Consider the following 20145-nt stretch of genomic DNA (forward strand, 5'->3'; position numbering starts at 1 on the left):
CGTAGCCGGTCCAGCCGTTCCAGACGGGGGTACACTGTGTGTCTGGTCTCTGTCATGGCTCTGGGAGCTGTTCTGTACTGTTTCTAGTTATTTAGAAATTGTTCTGGAGAAAGAACTAAGATGCGCGCCCCTTACTAAGCCACCATCTTCTCCGGAAGTGGTTATTGATTTCTAACTTTATTCTGTTGTGGTCAGAGAAAGTGCTTTGGATAAATTTCAATTTTTTAAAAATTTTTGAGACTTGTTTTGTTCACAAGCATATTATCTATCATGGAGAATGTTCCATGAGCACTAGAGAAAGATGTATATCCTTATTTTGTCAAGTTTAATGATCTGTATATGTCTATTAGGTCTAATTCATTTCAAATTGTTTAAGTTCCCTATTTCCTAGTTGATCCTCTGTCTCATTGTTCTCTCTATATAGTAGAGTGGTTTATTGGAGTCTTGCACTGTCGTTTTTGAAACATCTTTTGCTCCCTTTAGTTTTGACAGTGTTTGCCTTATGTACTTTGGAGCTCCTTGATTAGGTGCCTAACATTTATGATTGCTATTTCTTCTTGGTGAATTGTCCCCTTTATTAATATGTAGTGGCCTTCCTTTTCTATTATGATGTATTTATGTTTAGAGTCTGTTCTGTCTGAATTAGTATAGCTATTCCTGTTTTCTTTTGTTACAGCTTGCATGGAACATCTTTTTCCATCCTTTCACTTACAATCTATTTGTGTCCTTGGGTCTAAGATAAGTCTTTTCTAAGTAGCATATAGATGGGTCATATTTCTTAATCCATCCTACAATCTGTATCTTTAATTGGTGAGTTTAGTTCATTAACGTTCAAAGTTACTGAATATTCATTAACATTTCAAAGTTATTACTGTTAAAGGCATTCAAGAAGTGTCTTTACAAGGATACCATCCCTATAAATGCTTTCATAAGGATACCATCTCATCCTTTGCTTTTTTATTTGTCAGCTCTATATATTCTTTTCCCTTTTTTTACCACATGGGCAGGCACCAGGAGTCGAGCCCAGGTCTCTGGCATAGCAGGTGAGAACTCTACCTGTTGAGCCACCATGGCCTGCCCCCTCTTTTTCTTTTTATCCTTTAAATTACCCTTACTGGTACTCTTCAATTCTGTCCCCTCCTTCAAATCTCCGTCTCATATGTTTTTTTTTTTTTTTTTTTGCTGAAGAACTCCCTTTAGTCTTTCTTGTAGGGCAGATCTTTTGTTGACAGATTCTCTCAGCCTTTGTTTGTTTGTGAAAATTTTAATCCCTTCTTCACTTTTGAAGGAAAACTTAGCTGGATAAAGAATTCTTGGCTGGAAGTCTTTCTCTTTCAGGATCTTTAATATATCATACAATTGCCTTCTTGCCTCCGTGGTGCCTGTTGAGTAGTCCAAACTCAGTCGTATGTGATTTACTTGTATGTAGTATGTTGCTTTTCTCTTGCTGCTTTCAGGATTTTCTGCTTCTGTTCAACATTTAACAGTCTGATTCGTACGGGTCTTGGAGTATGCCTATTTAGATGTATTCTATTTGGGGTTTGTTGGGGTTCTTCGATTTACATATTTATGTCTTTTATAACGGTTAGAAAGTTTTCCTCCATTAACTCTTCAACTAATCTTCCCAGCCCTTTACTCTTCTCTTTTCCTTCTGGGATACCCATGATACTTAAATTTGTCTGCTTCATGTTGTCCATCATTTCCCTGAGATCTGATTCCAATTTTTCCATCTCTTTTGCCATTTATTCTTTTGTGCATTTGAATTCAATTGTCTTGTCCTCTTTTTGCTTTTTCTTTCTTCTGTCTCTTCAGATCTGCTATTGTGTATCTCTAATGTATTTTTTCTTTGGTCTACAGTATCTTGCTTCACTATGAGATCTGCTGTTTTTCTATTTATTCTTTCAAATTCTTCTTTATGCTCTTCTAGTATCTTCTTGATATCCTTTATGCCAGTAACCTACCCTTTCACTTATTTAGGAGATTTATATGAACATCTTTGATTAGTTGTTCCAAATCATGTCTCCTCTGGTGTTTTAATTTGGTCATTTGCTTGGGCCATATCTCCCTGCATCTTCAAATGCTTTGTGATTTTTTTATTGGCTTCTTCTCATTTGATTGTCTTGATAGGGTTATTTTGAAAGTTGATTTCCCTCACTCGTCTAAGGTTTTGTATTTTCTGAGTTTACGTTGAATTGTCCGTAATTCTCCACCAAACTAAAGCCCTGTCCTCATGTAGGAGATGCAACTCTATTTGAAGATTTGTTTAAAGCTAGACAGATAGGCAGTTTGCTAAACTGCACTTTCTGCTTCTTCCCAGCGATGGTGCTCTTGGACCTCCTCTTCCCTTCAGGCCTAGCTCTCTCCAACTGCATCAACCTTCTGAGCTGGATGGAGACCCAGTGTAGTTCCAGCAGGTCCACTGGTCCAGGTGTGGGCTGAAAGCTGCCAACCCCAGGGCTGGGAGTGAGCAGTATGCACCTCAGTGGAAATTCTGCTTGTGTGTCCAGTGGGCCTGTTTGTCCCCAGGCTTCCATTTGGAATAACCCTGGGCAGTGAGACTGGGTATTTCAACTGCCCTTTTCACAGCCAACAGGGAAATGCCTTCCGGCTTGCTGGGGCAGGACACAACACAGGTTGGGGTGCAGCTCTCTTCATCACTGCCCCTCCACCTGTGCTCTCCTGAGGGATCTGGGCCTCCCTATGGATAGGCAAGTGATAGGCTCTTGGCATCAGCTGGATGGTCTCTGTGCACAGGGAAAGCAAGTCTGCCAGCTTCTGGGTCCCCCGTGGGAGCTCCTGGCAGTGGCACTGCAGGGGCAGATCTCTCAAGCTAGATGCAGAATCAGCCTGGAGTGCAGGGGTGCTCCTTTCCTTCAGGATCTGCACTTCCCTGCACCCTGCCTTTTGTCCCCAGGGGCATCACAACCAAGCAACCTCACCCCATTCTCTCCATCCTAATTCCTCCGCTTTTTCATTCTGCACCTCCCTATATAGAGTAAAAGTCCCTCACTGAGCACTCATGCCCTGGAACCACTATGACATTCATTTCTCTGTCACTTCTCTGCATGCTCCGTGGAGCAGGGCTGAACTCAGCCTATCCTATTCTGCCATCTTCCTGTTCTGATTCTTAATGTCCAATTCATTAAATAATAAATAAGCATTCCTGACTATGAAACCTAGAATAATTTTTCAGCAGAATATTAGAAAAACAGAATAAATCTGACACACTCAATATTTGATTATTGAGTGAAAATTCCTTAAAAATTCTTTTATGCTTTAGGAACTTTAATAATGCTCCTGAAAACGAGTGTTTAATTTAATGGAATTCCATGGTGTGTGTTAGAATGTTCCAAGATAAATTACATTAATGTAGAAACAGTTCTTTGATTTTTGATTTTTTTTCTCAATACATGTATATAAAGAAAAGATATTTGAAGAATCCAGTGGTTTTGGCTCTTTTGTCAGTTGACTAACTACTTTGCATATGATATTATATTTTAACATTTTCTTCTTCCATCCACTTTCTAGCTGACTTCCATAGTAGTGGCCACATTGTTGTCAATGGATGGAAGATACATAACACAGCAAAAAATAAATGGTTTGTGTGTATGGCAAAAACGCCGGAAGAGAAGCATGAATGGTTTGAAGCTATTTTGAAAGAAAGAGAACGGCGAAAAGGTGGGCGTCTGAATTGGGCTCTGGTATACTTTGTGAAGTTTTTAGACTTAACAAGGGAGCAGATAATGGGCAAAAGTTATGTGAAAATGGAAAAGAGTGTAATGTTCATTTTGATTTACTATGTGTATTAGCCCCATACTAGCATGCTTTTTGAATACTTCCTTATTGTTACTTATTATTGTTACTTATTCCTATTAGAAAAGGAAATCGTTATATAGTTACCAAAATAATTATATTGTGCCTGACAGTCTCTTTTCAATGCTTTGCTTATGGTAAACTTTGGTCAACTTTCTTTGAACTTTATTCTTGCCATCTCTAAAGCATCATCACAAAATTTTCCTTTAAATCACAAGCTTCAGTAATATAATGCAGGATTGTAGGTCTCCAGCAATTGCTCTCTAGGCATTTTAACAGTACACTGAGAAGTTGTAGACCAAATATGTTAGGTTCTTCCTAATTATAGGTTAAGGGGCTTTGGGTGTATATGAACTTTTACAAGTTATTAGACTGTCATTGAATATAATGTAATAAAATCCAATAAGTAGCTTGTTCATATGAACCGGACTAGCCCACATTTGCTTCATGTTTTTATTAATATTAGCAAATGATGTTTGGTCTGGCAATATTCAGTTGCATGTTCTATAGCCATAGGTAAGCATATTTGTGCAATTTCATGTAAGAAATAGAGATACTGATATAACTACTGGTTTATTTATCAAATAATTGTTACAGAACACAACGCTGCTTATTCCTTTCTCCAGAGATCCAGGGATAAAAGAAGTCATTGCTGTTTGCATGGATCACAGAGAGCACTTTCTTCTATCTTCAAATGTTTTCTCCTAAAGAATGTAAAAAGCTTCTACCATGATTAAAATATTCATAGTACAAATTTGTGTAAGAATTTAGAAAGCATTTTCAAATATTTATTCCTTTGATCTTAGAGGAATAACAATGTAGAAATTTTAAGACAAAAGTTATGAATTTATAATTAATTAAATCTTTAAGTTTTTTGGAATCTGCCAATCAATTCAAAGAGCATAATGAATCAATTAAAAGGTAAATTCAATTTTCCGTCAAATTGAACCTTTATTTTTCTCAGAATGTTCATAGATATAGAAGCACCCAAGACAAAATCTTCAAAGAAAAAAAAGCAAGAAAGAAAAATGCACATTCTATACAATTATTTATTGTATTTATCTTAATCAGACTTTATTCTTAATTGATTACTCACTGACTATCAATGATAAAAATGTTCAATGGCTCCTGCATTGTAAAAAAAAAATGTTAATAAGAATTTTGTGGCTAGAAGACTGAAAATAATCCAGGTATTTCTTTTGTCTCGGTGACAGTTCTTCATCAGTTTTCCATTAGTACCATCTACTGATTGTCAGTGTTTCCACAATTTCAGCATTGAGGCTTTTCTCCACTTCTAATTCCTTGCCTGGGTCTTCTAATGACATCAGATTGACTTCTACCTCTGCATTACGGATTTCTAAATCTTTATGTCCAGCCTGCCCTCTCTCCTAAACTTCATACTCACATATTCAACTGACCCCTGGCCCCTCCCTGAAAGACCACATGATGCTAATATGTGCAGTGCTGGATTCCTTCTTTCCTGAATCCCTCCACCCACCGTGCTTCCCTACTGCCCATTCAGTTGCTCAAACCCACAGCCTACAAGGCATCCTGATTTCTTCTGTTTTCTTCACATCTATGCATTACTGTGCCATTTTAATACCATCCCTTAGGTATTTCTCACCTTCACCCTCCTCCCCAGATAGCACCTGTTGTTATTTCAGGGACCTGAACTTGCTTGAACTTTTTTGCACATCCAACCTAATGGTCTTCCCGTTTTGAAACCCACCCCTTAAAGTTTATTCCCCATACTGCCCTCAGAGCTTTGTTTCTAAGACAACAATACTTTCCTGCACTACCTTGCCTCTTCCCTCCCCTAGCGTTGCTGGTTAAAACTGAAATTTCCCCCATTCCTAAGGGATGAAATAAGTTGAAACTGTAGGTTGAGCAAGGACCCTGCTGACCCTTCCTGTTCATCTCCTACCGTCTCACCTAAAACCCAGGACTCCATTCCTCTGGGCTGCTGCACATCAGTTGGTTTTTATGCATCCTTTCTGCCTTCTCATTCTTGAAATACCCATTCATACTTGTACTTTCAAACTTGTTTCAAACTGTGACACCTCTCTTAGTTAGAGGCAAAGTACCCAGACTCTATCTCTCTTGTATGACAGTTTTAAATCACAGTTATTCCTCCAGGGCTCTGTGTCCAGGGCCACTCGATCCAGTTATACAGATCAAACCTTACACAGGGCATCTCGCTGGGGGTGATATTTGGAGGCTTGAGATCTGGCAACTCTTTCTGGATCCCTGTGCTTTTGGGACACCATTTGTGCAGAGGTGCTGTGTCAACTCATGAGGATCTGGTGTTCTGATATACTGTGAGCTCTTTTGAAAATTAGTGCCGAATCTTACATGGAATAGCCCTTTATCTGCCACTCTTGGCATGTAGTAGACAGGTAAAAAATGATTGTTTAATGACGACTTGAGTGGATAAACAGAAATGCCTTTCAGTTATCTGTCTTTTCATTTTTGGTAGGTTTAAAATTAGGAATGGAGCAAGATACCTGGGTGATGATCTCTGAACAGGGCGAGAAACTTTATAAAATGATGTGCAAAGAAGGAAATCTGATCAAAGACAGAAAAAGAAAACTGACTACGTTCCCCAAATGCTTTCTTGGAAGGTAGGGTTGGTAGTCTGGTGCATTCGTTTTCTTTTGTATTTTCACTACCTCACATGTTAACTTTCCTTTAATTATTTAATAATAATTAATACAAATTTAAAAATATTTCCCTGAGCTTTTTGAATACTACTCTACTGTCAACATTTCCTGGGACAGAGGGGGATAAAGAAATGGACATGAACCAAGATTCATGACCAGAAAACCCAAGGCATCCATCATCTATCCATTCATTCATGATTTCAACAATTTTTAGCATATCGTGCACTGAGGGAAAAGTGGAGATTCGGGCTGGGCAGGGGCTGGTAGCTCACCCTGCCTGGAACACGATGACCAGTCTGACATGGACGTGTACAGGGCTTGAAAGTCAGAATTGACAATGGATCCAGAAAGCCAGGGGAGACTAAAAAGCTGAAGTCACAGTGTGAACTATCACTTGATTCAGAATTCAGGGAGAATTTAACCATCTGGACTCAGGAACCCATGTGAAGAGTCTAATAGAGCAGGTCATGCCAGGGGCCAGCTGGAGAACAGTGGGCAGGAGGTCGCCTTGGCTTTCAGCCTAGAGCTGATTGACTGATGGCTTGGTTCCTGCAGACAGCTTTAGGTGTGTTTTTGGCTGGTCTAGGTCATGCAGGGCTGAGGGGAAGGGTACCTGCCTTCAGATAGCTGTAGGCCAGCTGCTGGGCTGCCTTCTTACTATATATTTGTCTAATCCTCCTATATATACTTAGGACTTTAGTGCCTTTATATTTTTTAAAGACACAGGAACTAAGAATCAGGGACTTTAACATGTTTAAGTTCATATATCTAGTGAATACCACTGTCAGCTTTATAAAAGTGGGCTGGAGTAGTAGTGAAAAGCTCAGACACTGCCATTGACCCACCTCCATTCAAATTCCTGGTGCTACCACTGGCTGGTTGTGTAGTTTGAGAAAGTTACATTGCTATTTCCTTTCAAAAACTGGACGTGATTGCAGTACCTACCTGCAATGCCCACCAGCATGTCTTAACTCATTACTCAGATGCACGGAATAACCATAGGTCACGTTTTGCCTCTTGCCCCCTCCACTCCAAAGGAGAAAGGGGACCACTGGCCTGCAGGACAGCCTCCAACTTTCTTGGCAGTAGGAGTTGTCCTCACAGTAGTGCATCCAGCTAGTCTCCAGCTAGTGTCTCTGGTCTTACAATTGATAGCTCTTGTGCAAGGAAAAGAGTTGGTGTGAGTCCACTTGGCTTAGCAGGCCCCTGCCCTAAAGGAAACAATACCTCTTATGACTGCTCCATGGTCATAATTTCCAGGGTCACCCCAGGGACATGCCTACCTGCAACAGAGTCCCTAGAAGATGTGGCGTCCCACCAAGTATTTATAATTATACAATAGCCATCAGAACTCACTTTTACTGTCAGCAGTATGACTTAATAACACAGCCAACACCCTGCCGTTATCAGATTTCTAGGAGGACAGAGTTAGACCGTTAACCTAGGGTCAAATTTGTCATTCTGGAAGAAGGGGTTTTGTTAATCCTTTACTCAAAACTATCTCTAGAATTATAGTAATAGTTAACTGTGTTGATATGCAAAGCATATATCAGAGCCCCCGAGGCATAGGAGAGACTCAATGAATGTTGCTGTTTTTATTGTGGCCTTTTCTACAACATCACACTACCTGTGCACCATAGCCCAAACTTCAGATTGTTAGTGAATTGTGATCCTTTTGCAGAGTATTGAGGGATCTTCCTATTGCTTGAGTAGATTCCATAATAAAGCCACTCGTTAACTTCTTTCCTTTTTTTTTGTACATTCTCAATTTAGACCAATACTTTAATTTAGTCCTTATTTTAATTTGACGTTTTCAAGGATCTCGTGACATCAGAGCAGAGAAGTGTGCTTTAGCTACATATCAACCATCTCAGCACACTTATCGCCACTGACATTTAATGACATGTCACGTGTTAGGCATTCTGCTAAGGTCCTGAAATACATCACCTCTTTTAATCCTCAAGACAGCGCTATGAGGCTGGCAGTGTTATTCTTATCTCGGTGTTAAGTAGAAAACTGAGGTTTAGAGTTTAATTTATTAACTCAAGTTCATACAACTGGTGAAGGTAGTCCAGGTTGTCTTATTGAAAATTATATTATCTTAATCACTATGGTGTATTATACGTCTTTTATGTTCTTTTTTTTTTTTTAGGACAGTACTTATTTCATAAAATAATAAAAAGCACTTTTATAATTTCTCCTACCCTGAAGTGCATTTTTTAGACTAGACATGTGTTTTTAGAATCCCAATTCTTTGATTGTTTGGCTTTAGCCATTTGTGTTTTGGGTTTTGAAATAAATGGAGAAGCAATTTCCTAATGTTTTCCACAGCTTTGTTTCTTTGGCCTCTGTGCAAAAAGATAATCATTCTAAAATATATTCATTAGTTTATTTAAATGTTTGAATGTTAGACTTTTAGAACACGAGCATGGTAAAGTTTTTAACTTGTAAATGTCAGATACAGTAAAAATTTATCAAATAATTAAAAAATTTCAAAACAGTGTAGTGAGATTTTCCCATGTCTTTTGGTGTGTATTAGTTTTCTGTTGCCGGATAGCAAACTCCCACATAGCAGCTTACAACCATACTCATTTATGGGCTCACATTTCCAAAGGTCTGAAGTCCAGGTAAGTGCAATTGGGTTCTCATAAGGCTGAATTTCAGATGTTGGCTGCCCTGGGCTCTTATCAGGAGGCTCAGGGGAAGAATGTGTCTCTAGGTACATTTGGGTTGGTGGCAGAATTCTGTTCCCCACGTGTGTGGGACTGAGAGCCCTGTTTCTTTGCTGTCAAGGCTGCCAGCCTGTGCTCCTTGGAAAATGGTTCGTTCTGTCTTCAAAACCAGCAACAGCACATCCTATTCCTGTCTGCTCTGAATCTCCCTGACTTCCCCTCCTGCCACCAGCCTGAGGGGAAAAAAAAGACTCTCTTTCAAAAGGCTCTACGTACTTGGGGATTTCATACATACACACAATGCCTTCACAGAAGTAACAAATTAGTATTTGACTGAACAAACAAGGGGTGGGAATCTTAGTGGGCCAGGCTGGGGAGTGGGTGGGCATCTTTTGTTTCTGTCTACCACCTGGGACATGAAGGTTTTTTTTGTTTGTTTTTTTTCCCCTTTCTGGGATTTTCCTTATATCTGAAAAGCCACATAAAAGATAACTCTTTTTATGAAATCCTTAATACTTTTATATAGTTCTGTGTTTTAGCTATTTTTAGGATTTACTTTATTCTCTTTAGTCCCACATTCATCTTTATGTGGCAAGTATGCTTATAATTAAAGGTATAATAAAATTTTTGCTGTGTTTATTAGAGACCTCAACAAATTGAATCATTCTTGAGTACAGTTTAGGCACACCTGATTGTATGGGCACAGGTTTTCTAGAATAGAGTCCAATTAAATGATGGCAGGTCTTATAGTTGCATAAAAATTATGCCAAAATGCATTGCAAAAATTTCTTTATATTTGAGACTCCCTTCATAGCTGCTTGATGAGTATGTGGTACAGATAAACTTCCTGGGAAAAACTATTTAAATTTCCCACGGTATTGCTGTTGCAGTGAATTTGTGTCCTGGTTGTTGGAAATCGGCGAGATTCACCGGCCTGAGGAGGGTGTTCATTTGGGACAAGCATTATTAGAAAATGGAATCATCCACCATGGTAATTATTTTATTAATTACTTATTTAATCAGTTCATCCACAAATTGTATCTTAATTCCATTGTTCATTGTATGTTTAATTTATAATAATTTTCCGTATTAGTGGAAGCTTATATTTTTCTCAATGCATAGAAGAGTGTTTCAAGGACTGTGGATTTCTGCTGGTGCATATGTTGACCTTGTTAGACCATGTATGAATGTGATATATGGTGATAAGTTGATTTAAAAATAAACAATACAGGCAAGGATTAGAAATACAGATACATGTTGTGGGATTGTGGAGAAAGAAATGGTTAGTTCTAGCTAGGGTATTTGGGAGAACTTCATGGGGAAAGCAGCGTTGATGTTGAGTAAATGCATAGAATCTGATAGGGAGAGAAGGGCAGAGGGGTGTTCTGCCCTGAGGAAATAAAAGCACCTGGGCACAGTTCTGAGAAAAATTCATGACAGCTTCTTCAGGGACCAGCATAGACCCCCTGGTGGCCCAAAGATTCTATGGATGATTGAACTGGGGGACTTGGCAAGAATGATAGACAGGTGCCTGACCCCAGAAGATCTTAATTCTCTGGCAGTAGTATGTGGGATTTATCCTGAAGGACGTGGACGCCAAGGATCACTTTTAAAGCGTTGAGTGACCAGAACTTGGATTTAGAATTATTGATGCAGCTGCATTGAGTCTGGAGTGGAGAAATTAGACTGCAGAGAGCCAATCCCATGAGAAGGCCCCTACCTTACCCAGGAACAAGAGAACCAGGGTCTCATTAGGGGTCCGTGGGCTTAAAAAGATGGAAGGCCACTGGAGAGATTCTGGCTTGGTAGAAACTGCATATTTGGTAACAATTAATGCACAAGGGACGAAGAATGAAAACAGAGATCAGATTTTTCTGAGCTGCTTATCTAGATGACTGAGACAGTTAATTCAAAAAAAGGAGCAGGTTTTAGAGAGAAGTTTAAAGGATTTACTATGGGTTGAGTATAGACATCTAAGAGGAAGTTCCCAGCAAAACTTGGGTGTAAAGTTCAGGATAGAGAAAATGAGAGAAAGGTTTGGGAATTACCTTGAGAGTATCAGATTTCTGAGAGCATGATAATAAACAAAAAACGATGAGAGCAATGTTAAGGAGATAAAGGATAGAATATTGAAGAATTTCTAATGTAAAATATGGGCAAGAGAAAAAGAAAGGGAATTATTGATAAATAGGAATTTTTGGCTGTGGTATTTTGGTGTTTACTTCCTTGGTAAAATGAAGTGGTGTGCAAACAAATCAGGTGCTCTCATTTTCCCCTGTCACTCTGGGTACCAGTGATGTGATGGTACTGCCATCCACCTAGCTGTGAATCATCTCTAATTCTTTTTCCCCCCCTCGCAGCAAGCCCTGTGAGCACCACCATCAAAATAGGGCCCTCATCAGACCACTTTTCTCACTTTGAATATTCCTTCCTTGTTCCCACCACCATCATCTCCTTTCTGAACAATTGCTTAATGAAGTGCCTCCTAACTAGTCTCTTTGCTTTCACTTTAAAGCCCCATAGCACATTCTTCCGCTCACATAAAGTACTCCAGCACTTGGATTAAAGACCCATTCTGATTGAGGTGGACCATACCTAAACTAAAGGAACTCATCCAAAGGCCCTACTTTAGTGGGTTCACACACACAGGAATGGACTAGATTTGAGAACATGTTTTTTTGGTGTACATACAACTCCAAACCAACACATCAACATATTCCCCTACCCTGTCCCAGGCACTACATTTCTCTAACAGTACAGTTTTGAAAAAGGAGTAGTAAGTAAACTTTTTTTTAGTAAATACATGTTGAATTAAATTTTATTTTGAAAATTCAAAAGCAATAGCCCTTTGAGTACTTGACTTGTGAGAAATGAAAACTTTTTGAATAATGATTTTTATCACCTAATTGTTTTTTTTCTGAGAAATACAATGCTGAATCCTCACTATAAATATTGTTCTTCAAATTTTGACCTAAATGGCCTGTGCTATCATTGTTACCAAGAATTGATTGATTGTAATGCCAGATTTTTCATACAGAATTTTTATCACTAGAAACGTTTTTTTTTTTTTAAGTGTCTGAAATGAGCTAATACAGATTTCCCCAAGCTGGGGATATGAGTACATATTTTGCAATTCCACATTAATGGAATAATTCTATTAGAGTGAAGAGATATAAGCCAAACATGCTAGATTCATTATTATGTGGTTCCAGCTGCATTTTAGTGAAAATAGAATTCCTAAAATAAAGTTGAATGAACCATCTGTTTTAAAGAGAGGAAGCAAAAAAAAAAAATTGGATATTTTTGCTCTTATTCACATTGCAAATATTGTTGAGAATTTCATCAGAGGCAAAGTCTTGCTGGACCAGGAATTCTGTGACTGGGGCAGTGATTCTTTCTCTGTGATATATTTTTTTTAATATGCTGTATGACAGGGGTCACATTTCATTCTTTTTCCATGTGAGAATCTCCTTATTGCAGCACCATTTGCTGAATTTTTGTTTATTTCGGTTTTTTAGCTTGTTTGCTTGTTTGTTTGGGAAGTGCATGGGCTCAGAATCAAACCTGGGTCTCCCACATGGCAGACGAGAATTCTACCACTGAACTACCCTCGCACCCCCTCTCTGTGACATTTTGAAAGAGCTGATAATATACATCTTGTGTTGCTCTACTACTTGCAGTGTGAATGCTTATATGAGTATTCAGAGACCTCATTTGTTATATCCAGTGGCAGGCTCAAGTCAGCTTATACAAGTTTGTGAGAGCCGAAAATTAAAATTTCAAACATTTTGTAAGCTGGTTGTTTAGCAGAGCTCTTATTAAAAATTCAATTATATGGACATATGAGTACGTAATTACATCATATAAACAAAGGTAATATTTTCTCAAAACTCATTTCTTCCTAATTCATTTATTACATTTTACTATATATCTATCTTTTGAGGTTGTTTATGTCTATAATTTCTATATGAAATTTAAATATAAATTCATTATATGGGAATACCATATAATGGCATGCCATTGAACATCTCGTTCCAAGTCTGTGTTCAGTGACTCACTTTGATATCTTGACATTGGTCAGAGTCAGAGTATTTGTATCCCCCAAACTGACAAGTGCTACCAGTCAGGGCCCCTGCTCCCTACTCCCTCTCTCCCACAAACCCCCACCCCTCACCAATGCTTAGAGGCATGGATTATGTCACATAGTTGTTTAAAAGAGGATGTTAAGCAACCCTTCTCACAAGATGACCTGAACGCTTACCCGTCTATAAACCCATTTTTCCTTCTGGAGAAATGGGGGGAGTGGATTTGAATGCAGAACGCTTCATTGTTTCTCCTAGGTAACAGATAAGAGTTGCAGATTAATCCAGGATTAATTATCAGAGTTACAAGAGTTTACCTTACAGTTTAGCATTCCATTTTCAATAGGTTTAACTACCACCTATTTTATTGTGGCAAGAGACAATTTTGCTCAGCTTTCTTTGAATGTGAGATATCAATGCATTAAGTTATTTCAGTGAATCTTGGGATATAAAAATGAGAAGGACTGTCAGAGAAAGAAATTACTGGTCTTGTAATATGCCTTAGAATTTCAAAATATTTCTTTTGATTTTATTTTCCTTTCATGCCTTTTGTTTTGCAACAGTTTTCTCTCAATTTTGTGGCCGCAAGCTAAGAATATGGTTTGAATAGATTGGAAGACAATATCTAAAACTTCAAATACTGTGTGTGTGTGTGTGTGCGCGCGCACGTGTGTGTGTGCACTTGTGTCTGTGAGTGTAACAGGTCTCCTGACTTTCTTCTGTCTTCACCAAATGTAGTTTGTGAGAATTAATTCAGACAGTTTCTCTCCTTTGAACATTTTCAGCGTAAAAGTAAGGATCAAAGTCTTATATCTACTCATGAAAATAGAACCCATTGCAATGAATTCTCCCTTCTGCAATGTTGCATTCTCTGTAAAGGAAACATTTAAATATAAATTCTTTGAGCTTCAGCTTGAGGTTTTTCCTTTCTGGAACAGTCATGATTTTTGCCATCTCACATTTATTTTTATTTTTATTTTTATTTTTTACTTGGGCAGGCACCGGGAATCGAACCCAGGTCCTCTGGCATGGCAGGCAAGCATTCTTGCCTGCTGAGCCACCGTGGCCCGCCCTCAGTCTAATAAAAATCACAGTCATGATTTTTATTAGACTGCATATAAAATAATTTAGTCTGGAAAAGGGAAAACTTGGGAGGAAGTTTATTAAAAGTCTTCACAGGGTGCATGGGTGGTTCAGTGGTTAGAACGCCCGCCTTTCATGCGGGAGACACGGGTTCGAATTATGGACCATGCACCCCCTCCCCCCCAAAAAAGAAAGCCATATAAAAGTCTTCATGAATGTGAAGTCATACTGAGGATGCTGGTGGAGCTTAGACTGAAATAGACTAAGACAAAAAATTCATGTGACATGTAAGAAAAATATCTCTCACTGTAAGAATTGTTAAAATTTTCGAATCAATTACATGTAGAAATTGTGGAATCTACTCTGGAGGTCTAAGCGCAGATAAATGATCAAGATATGTGCACGTGTGGTCTCAGCCTAATTGCAGTGGAACAAAAAAGATAAATGCTAAAATTCCCTTCTCAGGCTGAGAATCAAATCCCAGCTCACTAATTTGAGTATCTGCTCTTTGGAACCCTCTTTTGGCTTTGTGACATTGTGAAGAAATAGAAAATACAAGCTCCTATATTCATATATGCGCCACACATATATGTATATATGTAAATATGCTAGTTGAATATTTCTCACCTCAATTTAGTTCTTAATCATTTAGTTCTTCAATCGTATGGAAATTGTGTGGTAAACAATGAAGTCATGTTATAAATTTGACTGTCAAAATACTGGATTAGCAAAATATTGCTGTATTAGAAAAGCAGAAGTTTTTTTTTTTTTTTGATGAAATATTTCCAGTGTTTGGAATCTGGATTCCATGAATTTCTTTGATCATGTCTGCCATTCTTTATACTGTCAGCATTTTAATATATGGTTTCTATGTTCTTAGTTACTGATAAACATCAGTTCAAACCAGAACAGATGTTGTATAGGTTCCGTTATGATGATGGAACATTTTATCCAAGAAATGAGATGCAAGATGTGATTTCAAAGGTAACAACCTCTCCCACAACTTTATATCAATTGTGGAATTAATGTTGTCATACTTCAACAAGGCAAAGCACTGTTGAGAGACTTGAAATATTCTTCTGGTGTAGAAAATTCTTAAATGGCATACACCAGCAAGCCTCTCAACTTCTTGCTGTTACAAGAATTTTAATTCTACTGTTAGATCATTTTTTTCCCATCACTTATCTAGACCAAAAGGAAGTAATGCAACTATATTACCCATTGAAAACTGTTTCATGTTTTACGTCTTCCTAGATGTGGTCATGATAGTTAAATAAAGAAAAATAAGCAAATAAAACATTAATAATAAGTCATGTTTCACATCTTACTAGATGTGGTCATGATACTTGAATAAGTAAATAAATAATACAATTACATAAAAATAAATGTAATACCACTTTTCTTTGTGTAGGACAAAATTTATGTGACACGATCAACAAATAGTATAGATGCCTTACTGCCTAGATAAATTTTCTCTTTCTATTATATCTTGACATTTTATTTTTTAAAGAATATAATTTTAAAAACCCTTTGTATACGTTAACAAATTATAGCAAAATTTAATTATATTTTTAATGAATTAAGTCATACTACTTTTATGTCAGTATCTGAATAACTTTTAAGTTGGCTGAGGTTATATAGTGATTCCAGAATGCTGACTATGGATTCACTTACTGTAAAATTTCATTGACCTGTTCTTTAATTGATCTTCATTGCTTTTGACATATTTTTATTTTACGTAGGGTGTAAGATTATATTGCCGTCTTCACAGTCTGTTTACTCCAGTGATAAGGTGAGTCTAGTTTCTCAGTTCTGGAAAACTTGAATGAAAATATTTATATTGCAAATATGATAAATATTACTTGCTCACATTTGTGACTTATTTTGTTTTTTTCTTCCAAAAGTAAAAAGTTAACTTTTAAAAATTATTTGAAGTAATCCTTCACTTCTTAAAATGTCTTTAAATGTTTCCAAGACTCTTTTCATTCTGGTTTCTAAAATTATTATGCTGTTAAGTCAGAGTAAACTTTAGACTTAATAATGAGATGGTCTCATTCAACGAATATTCAGCAGTAATAGTTGTCTGATTAGGAAATGACTTGGAAATACTGTTTATTGTGAATATTTACCATTATGATCATTTGTATGTTCAATTTTTTTCAATAGATTATGTAAGTGAATCTTGATTATGTATTTCATTTCGTGATATTTACTTATCTCAAGACATATTTTGCCTTTGAAAATTAAGAATTACTTTTGATTTAATAATTTAATACTTTTATTCTCTGCAGTGTTTTCCTCTCTATACAAACATGGTTTTTTTGTTTGTTTGGTTTTCAGTGGTAATCATGGGTCATTTCCCTTATCTCTCTAGAAAGACAGTAGGACCCTTTGAGCTTGAGCCATGATTGCTGCTAGAGGGGAGCTTCCTGAATGTGATTGCTCCTTTATAGTAGGCATGGATAGAGTGTTAAGTGAATTTCAGATGGCCAGATATCATTTGAAGTTTATTGACTAAATTGTTTTTTTTCCAAACAAAAAAATGGATGTACAATTTCCAAAATGCAATGAAGATGCTTTTCAACTTTGCCTGTAGAATCCAAATGTTTGTTGTTCACTGTTTCTGTTTTTCATTCTTGCTTCCAATTCCAAAGAAACACAGAGTTTAAAAAAAAATAAAAAGACATTTCAGGGGTTGCTCGAGTGTGTTGGATTGCACACTTAAGCTGCAGGCTGCATTGTCATCCTGCAGAACACTCTGCAGACCCTGGAGGGAAAAATGGGATCTTTCCCCTCACCCTCACTTCTTTCCCAAGTGGGCTCCATTAAGTAGGAAAAAAGTGGAAGCGATCCGATGTTTGTTGCCTCTCTGCTTATTCCAGGCCCAGACACCCTGCAGACATTTGGGATAGCTTAATCCTAAGAGATGATTACCTAACTCTATAGGAAATGGGTACCTAAAAAAAGCTTTCACTCAACTAATATAATCTAATAATGGCTTAATTCCCCACTTTAACTGTTTATATGTAGATTATTATGCAAGAAGATGTGTTCTGAAAGTATGTTTTAGCTGTATCAAGAAAATTACGTTTCTGGAAGAGTTGATAAGAACAAATTGCTCCTTGGCTAGAAATGGCAATTGTTTATGAGTTGCCAAGGGAGAATCTGTGGGACAAAAAACATGATACAGATGGGATGCGTGATAGTCATGCTTTTAATCTGTGTGAACTCAGTTTATGAAAAGAAAAATTGTGTGGCGTGAAGAGCCCACAGGCATACATGTGGTCTAATATTAGACTCCCTGTTATGTTCTTGTTGATGTTTATAGAAACCGAAAGGAAATGGATGATGGGAGTAAATTTCAAAAATAAAACTACTGTTGATTACTGGCTAACCTAGATCACTTATTATTGAAATCTCAAAAATGTCATCCATATTTCAGGGAGATATTTTTATGGTAGTAGTACAATGATGTATGTGTAATTGCAAATTACTGACAGAGGCCAAAGGACGGTGAATATAGCTAGTAATTATTAGTCACTTCAAGTAGTTTGTAGTTTGAGCTTTTGAAAAAACAGTCATTTTTGCACTCCCTTTTGATCCAGACCTGCCAGATAGCTGAATTATGGATTTCTGTTCTCAGGGCCCAGTTCTGATCCCGAGTGCTTTCTTGATATCTAACTAACTATTGAGCAATTTCTCAGAGCTGAGACATCTACTGAAAAAGAAATCTGACATAAAACCAGTTGATTCCTTTGGTTCCCTGAGGATGTGTTGTTGCTCTGTTTATGTTCTGATCAGACAAAATGAATGACAAGGTTTGCAGCATATCTACTTTAGGACAGGTCTGCCATTCTGCTATAGCAGGCTTGAATGAATAATCCTGCAGGGAAATGGGAAATACTGTCTTCCTACAGAATTCAAGAGCAGGAATAAAGGGGGTTGCTTTAATCTCTACATTTTAAGAGTTTTTAGTATAATCCACCTTGATTTAAAGGAAGAAATTCTATTTTGCTATTCGTTTATTAGGGAAATGTATTTCTAGCCAAGTTATTACTAGATAATATATATAGCAACTAATAATCTCTTTGGATATAAGAAAGTGCAAAAGAAGAGATGTCCTGATCTATGTCTCTTCCTTTGGTATGAGATGACAAAAGATTTTCAGGTGTTCTTCATGCTTTGAAAATCTCACTTATTTACACATGTTTTGCATAATAGGGTCTTATTACATTTTGTAAACTATTCTGTGGCATACTGATACCAAATGAAAATGTTTCCCAGTGCTCACTTATTCTCGTGCTTACTGTTTTTCATGTCTTTTTTTCTTTACAGAGATAAAGATTACCATTTAAGGACCTACAAATCTGTGGTTATGGCCAACAAACTGATAGAATGGTTAATTGCACAGGTAGATAGACAAATAGTAGTTCTGAGTTTCATTTCCTGCTGCTCTAAACTTGGGGCATGTTTGTTATGTATTGTATTTTTTTTATCCTCACCTTACAGATGAGGCCTGGCAGAGGTAACTTGCCTATGGTCATACCTTGTAAGAAGCAGAGGATTTGATATCAGTTGATAGCCATCAAAAAAAAAATGAAGCATTACTTGAGTATCACTGAACAATAGCTATGCTAGTGTACTAAATATTTTTGCATGTTTTGTTCTCTATTTTGTTATAACGTATCTGTTTATTGCCCCTAGCAAGTTATTCAAACTTCCCTGTGTCTTTTTCCCTATTACAAAATAATTGTACTTTGATGACATGAACTTCCATATACATTTGCATACATTTCAGTTAGGAGAGTGCAAAGTTTGTTGTTATTGTTGTGCTGCTTCTCAGAATGTGGGCACCAGGAGTTGGTGCTGAGAAAATGTCATTTGCTTATAAGTAAAACAAGTCAGGCTATCTATTCCATCATAATTAATACTCAAATTTGAATTTACTTAAAATATCTTATTGTACTAAGTCATCTAATAAATGATCAAGAGTTTTCCACTGATTAAATAAAAGATTAAGTAAACTGATATTAACTTCAATTGTATGAACTATTTTTTATGAGGAAGCACTATTGCTTGCTTGAAATAAAAGCCAAAGTTTAGCTATTTTAGCCAACTTCATAAGCAGTTCTATTTTTTGTTAATAAAAAAGCGACCTACTTTCTTTGTTACAAGTAGAAAATAATGATATTTAATCATAAAAATGTTTATTGCTGATTTCAAATATTAATGTCAAAGCATCATTTGATTCTTCTGTGCAAATAAAATTTGAGATTTTTATTATTTAATATGAATTTCTAGACTATTCAAGATGACTAATTTTTGTATTTTATTAGCATTCAGACTTGTTATTTAGAGGCTCAGATTTTGTTGAACTAAACAATTACCTTTAGATAAAACCTGAGCTCATGCTTCCAGTGGATTTCCTAGTGTTCCAAAGCCTTTTATAAAACCAGTGGTCAATATGTGTCCTTGGAGTCAGTTCTGTACCCAGTATCAGAATTGGAACTTCACATAGAAACTGTATTCTTTATAGAATTCACATGAACTTGTATTTTATGCTGATTATGTGAGAAAATAGAAGAAAATTTTTTTGGAGCAAAAGCAATTGCTAAGTAAATATTTGAAGTTCTGATACAGGAAGTCAGATTTCAACTTTTTCTTGGCACTTTTACTTTCAAAGTCTGAGCAGTAATAGAAAAGAATAATTGCTCAAGAACTGGACCAAATTGCAATTTTTTTTCCTTCAGTTTTTCTTAGCGATCTGTTATTACAATATATGTAGAAAAAGTATGTAGTAGAAATTGGATTAAACTTAGGCTCAGGCAAGTTAAC

At 36.9% G+C, this 20145-nt stretch overlaps 1 protein-coding gene across 3 annotated transcripts in view; it reads left to right on the plus strand.

Moving 5' to 3' along the window:
• The window catches only part of PREX2 (phosphatidylinositol-3,4,5-trisphosphate dependent Rac exchange factor 2), a 307122-nt gene that overhangs the window by 116392 nt on the left and 170585 nt on the right, over positions 1–20145 (plus strand). For all 3 annotated transcript variants that reach the window (XR_013178245.1, XM_077166953.1, XM_077166954.1), the window contains exons 9-14: positions 3529–3678; positions 6290–6434; positions 10036–10136; positions 15191–15294; positions 16053–16102; positions 18646–18721. Coding sequence is in view for 2 of the 3 variants with exons in the window: in XM_077166953.1 (XP_077023068.1) it covers positions 3529–3678; positions 6290–6434; positions 10036–10136; positions 15191–15294; positions 16053–16102; positions 18646–18721 (626 nt within the window). In the remaining variant the exon portion in view is untranslated. The remainder of the gene's footprint in view (positions 1–3528; positions 3679–6289; positions 6435–10035; positions 10137–15190; positions 15295–16052; positions 16103–18645; positions 18722–20145) is intronic.

The sequence above is a fragment of the Tamandua tetradactyla genome, chromosome 6 (assembly GCF_023851605.1).
Source record: "Tamandua tetradactyla isolate mTamTet1 chromosome 6, mTamTet1.pri, whole genome shotgun sequence".
Taxonomy (NCBI): Eukaryota; Metazoa; Chordata; class Mammalia; order Pilosa; family Myrmecophagidae; genus Tamandua; species Tamandua tetradactyla.